The sequence below is a fragment of the Oncorhynchus clarkii genome, chromosome 1 (assembly GCF_045791955.1).
Source record: "Oncorhynchus clarkii lewisi isolate Uvic-CL-2024 chromosome 1, UVic_Ocla_1.0, whole genome shotgun sequence".
NCBI classification, from domain to species: Eukaryota; Metazoa; Chordata; class Actinopteri; order Salmoniformes; family Salmonidae; genus Oncorhynchus; species Oncorhynchus clarkii.
Window position 1 is genome coordinate 45,779,973 of NC_092147.1, and position 7,995 is coordinate 45,787,967.

General features: G+C 42.1%; 1 protein-coding gene across 2 annotated transcripts; it reads left to right on the forward strand.

Annotated features, from left to right (window-relative positions):
• The first annotated feature begins 2,977 nt into the window (after positions 1-2,977).
• Positions 2,978-6,086, forward strand: LOC139416364 (putative nuclease HARBI1). 2 transcript variants are annotated; one of them, XM_071164913.1, is made up of 9 exons: positions 2,978-3,101; positions 3,189-3,365; positions 3,456-3,517; positions 3,600-3,686; positions 3,774-4,057; positions 4,137-4,172; positions 4,271-4,826; positions 5,108-5,219; positions 5,314-6,086. In XM_071164913.1, exons 1-5 carry the CDS (start codon positions 3,038-3,040, stop codon positions 3,864-3,866), a joined length of 483 nt encoding a protein of 160 aa, XP_071021014.1. In that variant the 5' UTR covers positions 2,978-3,037; the 3' UTR covers positions 3,867-4,057; positions 4,137-4,172; positions 4,271-4,826; positions 5,108-5,219; positions 5,314-6,086. The 2 variants fall into 2 exon arrangements, with proteins under 2 accessions (XP_071021014.1, XP_071021006.1); XM_071164905.1 differs by lacking the exons at positions 2,978-3,101; positions 3,189-3,365; positions 3,456-3,517; positions 3,600-3,686 and having other exon boundaries at positions 3,884-4,057.
• The last annotated feature ends 1,909 nt before the right edge of the window (positions 6,087-7,995 follow it).

The window sequence follows — 7,995 nt, forward strand, 5'->3', positions numbered from 1 at the left end:
AAAATGGAGCTCTATAGGAGAAAGCCCTGCCTCCAGCTGTTTGCTTAGAAATTCTAGGGACAATTAGGAGGCCTGCGTCTTGTGACCGTAGCGTACGTGTATGTATGTACGGCAGGACCAAATCAGAGAGATAGGTAGGAGCAAGCCCATGTAATGCTTAGTAGGTTAGCAGTAAAACCTTGAAATCAGTCCTTGCCTTGACAGGAAGCCAGTGTAGGGAGGCTAGCACTGGAGTAATATGATCAAATGTTTTGGTTCTAGTCAGGATTCTAGCAGCCGTATTTAGCACTAACTGAAGTTTATTTAGTGCTTTATCCAGGTAGCCGGAAAGTAGAGCATTGCAGTAGTTTAACCTAGAAGTAACAAAAGCATGGATTAATTTTTCTGCATCATTTTTGGACAGAAAGTTTCTGATTTTTGCAATGTTACGTAGATGGAAAAAAGCTGTCCTTGAAATAGTTTTGATATGTTCGTCAAAAGAGAGATCAGGGTCCAGAGTAACGCCGAGGCCCTTCACAGTTTTATTTGAGACGACTGTACAACCATTAAGATTAATTGTCAGATTCAACAGAAGATCTCTTCGTTTCCTGGGACCTAGAACAAGCATCTCTGTTTTGTCCGAGTTTAAAAGTAGAACGTTTGCAGCCATCCGCTTCCTTATGTCTGAAACACAGGCTTCTAGCGAGGGGAATTTTGGGGCTTCAACATGTTTCATTGAAATGTACAGCTGTGTGTAATCCGCATAGCAGTGAAAGTTAACATTATGTTTTCGAATGACATCCACAAGAGGTAAAAAATAAAATATATAGTGAAAACAATAGTGGTCCTAAAACGGAACCTTGACGAACACCGAAATTTACAGTTGAATTGTCAGAGGACAAACCATTCACAGAGACAAACTGATATCTTTCTGACAGATAAGATCTAAACCAGGCCAGAACTTGTCCGTGTAGACCAATTTGGGTTTCCAAAAGAATGTGGTGATCGATGGTATCAAAAGCAGCACTAAGGTCTAGGAGCATGAGGACAGATGCAAAGCCTCGGTCTGATGCCATTATCAGGTCATTTACCACCTTCACAAGTGCAGTCTCAGTGCTATGATGGGGTCTAAATGTGTGTGTGGTTAGGTTTGAAGCTTCTTTAACCTGCTCTGTGTTGTTGGCCTCTGGAAACACCTCTGGTTGTCAGTCCTCTCTGTGATAGAAGATTAGCACAGCAGCTGAGGCAGACAGATTCTGCTAGTGAGCGTAAACTGAGAGCACACAGCTGATTAACAAATTCGCTGCCAGCCAGGGAAATTGAAACTGTATGCAAATGTTTCACAGTTTATGCAAATACTGGCACCATAATGTGAAACCGTGAAAGAAAGAAGGCTGTGTTTCAGTTATGGTGACGCACGATCACATGTAGCCTAACTAACCTAACCTTCCTGAGAGTATGATGGAAAGTGTTCATATGTAACCCAACATCCTTCTATGCTTTGCTCTATCTCTTGCTCTAATTTCTTGAACCAGTTCTAGAACAATTGATTCAGATATACTTCCCTGCTTAGTCATAGCTTTCTCATGCATGTTTCTAGAGAGAAACTGGGTACGATGCATGACTGATCTTACAGTGTAATGTGAGTCTTTGCACTGGCCCCCATATAAATCTATACAAAAATGTGGTAACACCTCTTTAACTTGAGTGATATCTTTATTATGCTAGTAAGCTTTGGGCTTTGGTGGAGAGAATGCATTTCGGAATGAACCTTAGACAACAGTAGATAAGTTGCCAAAAAGTATTTATTATGATGGACTGTGAAAAACCCAAGGGATCATCATGTATTAATGTACTGTGTGAGAGCAGATATGACATTTTCTGTCATTTAAATAGTTGAGGCTGTGTGTTAGTTTAGATGGTGTTCAAGGTACAAAGTGTTCAACCTCCTTTCGTTACAGACCTTTAGTGCCCCCCTGTGGAATATCACCTGTCATTACATGGGGATCAACATTTGTTTGTGAGGGTTGAAAAAACAACATGGGTAATGTTAGAATAAAATCATGCTGACGAAGCTTTATTCAAATGATGTAGGATGAGACACGAAGTGTCGTACAGTGTCAGGCTTCAGATCAAAAGAAAAACGATACAGTCACTGCCTCGCAGTCCAACCAACGGTATTTTAAACTAAGCACAATTTGAAGGCTAAGCATATGTCCTTCACATTTCACAAACATAAGGCAAAACTACATATATTCCAGATAAAGGGGTCATTTTTATTTGTATAAAATGAAGAATTATATAAGCGTTGTGTTATGTGGCACTATCCAGGTCTTCCTTGCAAAAGTGGGTTATTTTGGCAAGAAAGACCTGGGGCCTGTTGCACAAAAGTAGAATTAAGACATCCGGGATAAATGACTCAGCTGAGCTCAATGAAGCCAAAACATGTGCGTCCAGGCTTAATTGGTTGCACAAAGACCAAGCCAGGATGAGCAGACACGGATTCATTAAGCCAGGTGAAACCAATCCTGGATAGGTGCGCGCTCACGGCTCACTCAAATAGACCCCGCCACAGATCACAGATTAACTGATTTACCATGGCAACTAGAGCCGCGTACTTTTCCCCGTCGGAAGCACAAATCCTCATGGAGGCATACGAGGAGGTAAAAGATATAATTAAGAAGAAAGGCAACACCGCCACAGTGATAAAGCAAAGAGAAAAAGCGTGGCAAAGTATTGCAGACCGCCTGAATGCGTAAGTAGTGCACAATTACACACTCACCGCTCCGCTGAAACATCACAATTACAATTCAAATATTTAATTCACATCTCCAAAAATGCAGTTGTACTGTAATTATGAAACGGTTAATTTTTTTTATTGAAATGCACTGCAGATATGAGTGAAATTGTGTAAAGTAACTCCATCACACTGTATAAAGCTATGATAAAATTTTTGATATTTTTACTGAAAACAAGACAAAAATACCAAGTAATTTTTTGCAGTGTGACTCCATTAAGTGTGTGTGTGTGTGTGTGTGTGTGTGTGTGTAGATTAAACATGAACGGGCCAAAACGGACATGGCAGCAGGTCAAAATCAAATACAAGAACATTCTGCAGAATGGTATGGTCCCTGACTAATATTTAACAAAGCACAAGCATATATTGTACCCAGAAGGTGCCTGCTCACACATTGTCTGTACTGTTTTAGCAGTGAAAAAGAATACCCACAGACAAGGCACGGGTGGTGGGTCACCAAAGGCTGACCTTACCCCAGCAGAGGACATGGCCTTGGAGCTAAATAAAGGCAGGCCCGTCTTAGAGGGGATCCCTGGGGGGAAAGAGACGAGCATAGGTTCCTCCCAAGATGCCACCCGCTTCATTCAAGGTATGTCCTTCCATCTCTACATGGGATACAACCACATTCATATTGAATCAATTTGGACTGTCTGACTTTGGTTTACCTATTGCCTTGCAGTGTCTGGCAGCACTGTGTTCCTGTTAGAGCCACCAGCACAAGCACCAGACGATGCTGATCCAGTGAGTACTCCATCAAAGGCATACTGTAGGCCTGGCATGTCTTGTCTACTAGCTTCAATATGAATCCGATTAAATGTGATAGGGTGAAGGCCCCAGTGCAGCAGCAACAGCACATGATGGAGACGATGATGAGGAGGAGACCATCTCTCTGGATTCCAGAAGGCATGAGGTATCATGTTAAGACTGTGAAAGTACTATTTACTCTACAATGGTGAGGAGTCCTCATCAAAATCAAAAAATCTAATTTCTTTTACAGGACCCAGATGCTATACAGTGGGAAAACCAGCCTGGCAACATAGTGCGTATTAATAAAAGGACACCACATCCTGCCAAATTCCAGCTGCGCTAATTGTATTGTGTTCACAGAGCTCACAAGCTATCAGAAAGTTGTATGGCAACCACCTCCGGTGCCAAATAGAACTGGCAGACATAGACATTCAGTACAAGAAGAAAAAGATGGAAAATCTTGCACTGGAGTTCGAAATAAAAAAGAGGACAATTAGGAAACTGGACCTTGAAATAAAAAAACTTGAGAGGGAGGTGAGATATGCCTTCAATGTACACTGTATGCTAACTGTAACACAAATGTATTAATCATTATTTTTCTTTCCTCCCCCAGCTCCAAGAAGATGACACAGCTCAAAATAAAAATTAGGTATATTCTCGTAAAGTCAAGTGAGCCATGACATATGAGCTCTTATTGTGAGCACACAGGACGGTGGCATCTTTCTAAGGTTTTTTTTATTTTCCCAGCAATCAGTACAACCAAGTCATCGTTATAAGGCATCGCCCTCTTTTGCCCACCCCCCCCAGCACCAGGTGTGGCCACTAGCCTATATGAAGGCCCAAAATTGTGTGTTCCTTTCTGCTCTGACAATGGCATGCCCATTCGTGCGAGATGTGGTGGATGAAGAAGCACTTGTGCTGAGGAGAGCCTTCAGGTGAGAAAGGGTCTTCAGGGACCGGTTGGACCCACTGGCCTTCCCTGATGACCATCTATATGAAAGATACAGGTTTTCTGCAGATGGCATCAGGTATCTATGCAGACTACTGGGTCCCAGGATTAAGCACCGCACTGCACGGAGCCATGCACTGAGTGTGGAGCAAATGGTTTGTGTGGCCTTGCGCTTTTTTGCTAGTGGAGCCTTCCTGTACTCAGTGGGGGATGCAGAACAGCTGAACAAGGCCACAATTTGCCGCACAATAAGGAGTGTGTGTCTGGCTATCAAAGCATTAGCAGATGTCTTCATCTCCTTCCCTGGCCACAGAAGACTCTGTGACATCAAAGAGGAGTTCTATAGGATTGCAGGTAAGAGGATCTACAAATTACAGGACAACTGTTAACACATAGTAGGATACTCATTACTTTGTGTGACAGGTTTCCCCAATGTCATTGGTGCAGTGGACTGCACACACATAAGGATAAAAGCCCCCTCAGGTGCCCATGAGGCCGATTTTGTGAATAGGAAATCCTTTCACAGCATTAATGTTCAGGTGAACATAACTTTTTGATATTGTCCATTGACGAACACTCTGCATTGCCAGTGATGTGCATTGATTGGTGTAATATTCCTCATCTTATGATTTCAGATGGTCTGCAATGCTGACTGTGTGATCAGCAATGTTGTGGCAAAATGGCCTGGCTCAGTCCATGACTCCAGAATCTTTCGGGCCTCTGAAATCTATCAGTGCCTATCACAAGGTAAGCCACACAACCCCTATTTATAACCATCATGGCTGTGTCAAGAATATCACTGTGTTTATGAGGTAGTAATGATGAGATTTTGTGTTGACAGGTGAATTCTCTGGTGTGTTGCTGGGAGACAGGGGGTATGGCTGCCAGCCTTTTCTCCTGACACCTTTCACAGACCCCCAGGAAGCACAGCAGGCCTACAACCATGCCCATGCCAGGACCAGGGCCAGAGTTGAAATGACCTTTGGCCTCCTGAAGGCACGCTTTCACTGCCTTCACAAATTAAGGGTCAGCCCTGTTAGGGCATGTGATATTACTGTGGCTTGTGCTGTCCTCCACAATGTGGCCTGCCTGAGGAAGGAGAGGGCCCCCAGAGTGCCACCAGCCATGGACTGGGACAATCCGGCAATCTTCCCTGATGACGACAGTGGTCGGCTGCTGAGGGACCAATATGTGTTGAATTATTTTAGTTAGTATGTGTGCTTTCAATTTTGGTTAAATATGTCCTGCGGTGGCAGAGGAATTTGGGTTTTTTTGGGTTCGTTTTTTGACGAATTTGGCCTCTTATGATGTTTGTGCGGTATACTGTGTGTAATACAAGGCTGCAGGGAGGCTACTGCATCCATTCATTTGTCTGTTCAGTTGATGTGTATGGATTTGTCCTGCATTTATTTTAGTGTGCAGACATGCAGGGTGTGTTATACACATTCAAAGGTCTGTATATGTATCATTTTGTATAATATGCTTAGATTCTGTGCTTTCCATCTTGTAGAGTCACTGTGACTTCAGTTTTGAAAGGAGCTGATGGTTTACCTGCTTTGTTTTGTCCTTATTCAATAAAGGAACATAATGTTACACATTGTGTTTTTATATTCATATGGAATGTGTATTTGTTTATATGACAGAGTACTAGGGCCACACTGAAGAAAAAGGATAAAGTCATAAATGTATGAGGCTGGTTCTTTCTGCAGAAAAGCTACATATTGTTTTTACAGTTTTGATACTTATGACAATGTGATACTTAATATTCTGGCACATCAGCATGTCTTTGTTTATGAAACCATACTGAAGTACAATTTCACGAAATGCCCCACATCTGTCATTTTAACAACTGTCCTCCTTTAAAACAACTGGTTACAATATTATGACTTGTGTTTTTTTCCCCTCTGTGGCCCTAATATTCTAGCATTTTATATATAGCCTTATAGTCTATGGGAAACTGTAAATTATCTAATGATAGCAACATCATCTAAAAATCATTTTTTATCCAAAATCATTGAAATTAATGATCACAAACGTTTAAATAACAGTGGGTCTAGTTATATGTGATAACAATGTATAGTGAGCAGTGAAATAACTATTGGTTTCCATTTGTGGTGACTGCTGACTGACATTAGGGATGAGATTAAATAGATCCTGGAATTTAGCCTGGTCTGGAGCAGGCTAGCTCCACAGAATAAATCTCCATGGTAATTTATACCATAACATATCCTCCTGCCCCCTATCCATCTTTAGTGCAACCGGATTACGGATCAATTGAGCCAGGATCACCAAGATATCCTGGCTTAATCCCTTATCCTAGTTTTGTGCAACAGGCCCCAGGTTACCGTGTAACCCAGCAGTTATATTAAATCTGCAGCTGTCTGCTTCCTTTACATGTGCAAGTTGAGACAGGGCCTCTTGACTCAAGCGAAGAAACCTTTGGCCAAATATTACGACAAACAAGCCTACTGGTCAGAAAATGTTGTTCAGCATTCTCGCATTTCATGAACACTGTGTTTGGATAGATCCTCATGTCCAATGCTGTAGTACAAATAGTTCCACCTTAGAATTTGTCAGTGTTGCTATACATTGAAAACGTGAAGAATTATGACACTAAGGTGTGAGTCAGATGTGCCACCTTCGGATTAATACAAATTTGAATCGGAACTTCACTTATATTAGTCCGATCAGCACTTACCTCTACTCTTTGGTCAACAAATCAACCAATCCAATGAAGAAATAAACATTCTACTAAAAGGGTATACTTCATAGCTCACAAGAAACCAACAACACACACCACAGATCATTTTCAACTGCAATAAAACTTTATAGAAATATAATTATTTGGAACATGGTGATGATAAATTAACATTTGCCTGACTAGAATAACAAGTGAATTAATATTAATCTCTAGTTGATACTGAGGGACATATTCTATCATCACACCAGCGTACTAGATACTCTGGATACTCCTAAGGGGTTGAAGCAGTCCATCTTCAGGAAGAGAACACTGTTCGAGAAGCTCCACACCCCAGGGATGAAAGTACTTTGACAGCTTGTGGCTCCCGTTGGATCTCATAGGAAAAGTCTGTTCCAACAGTACTTCTGACAGTAGCTGCTGATGCTCATGCACAACAGCCTGAATCGGTGGGCACTGGATCATTTCTGTCACCTGCCATTTGTGGTTTGGGGTTGAAAGGGCAGTGGAGGTACTAGGATGGCAGGCAGGGCAGATGCTGGCTGATCCTCTCTGGTCCATGGGAGGCCATGAGGTCTCAATAGGGCTCCCGATTGGCACAGCGGACTAAGGGCCAGTGTCGTCCGGGTTAGGGTTTGTTCGGGGTAGGCCGTCATTGTAAATAATAATTTGTTCTTACCTAACTTGTCTATTTAAATAAAGTTAATAAAAAATGAAGATTTGGGTGTGTGTGTGTGTGCGACCCCTTAAAACTGTCTTTGCTCCATCTCTTCAGAAAGAAACTCTTCATCCACCTCCAAGATCGAGGGCAGTGATGGAGAGACA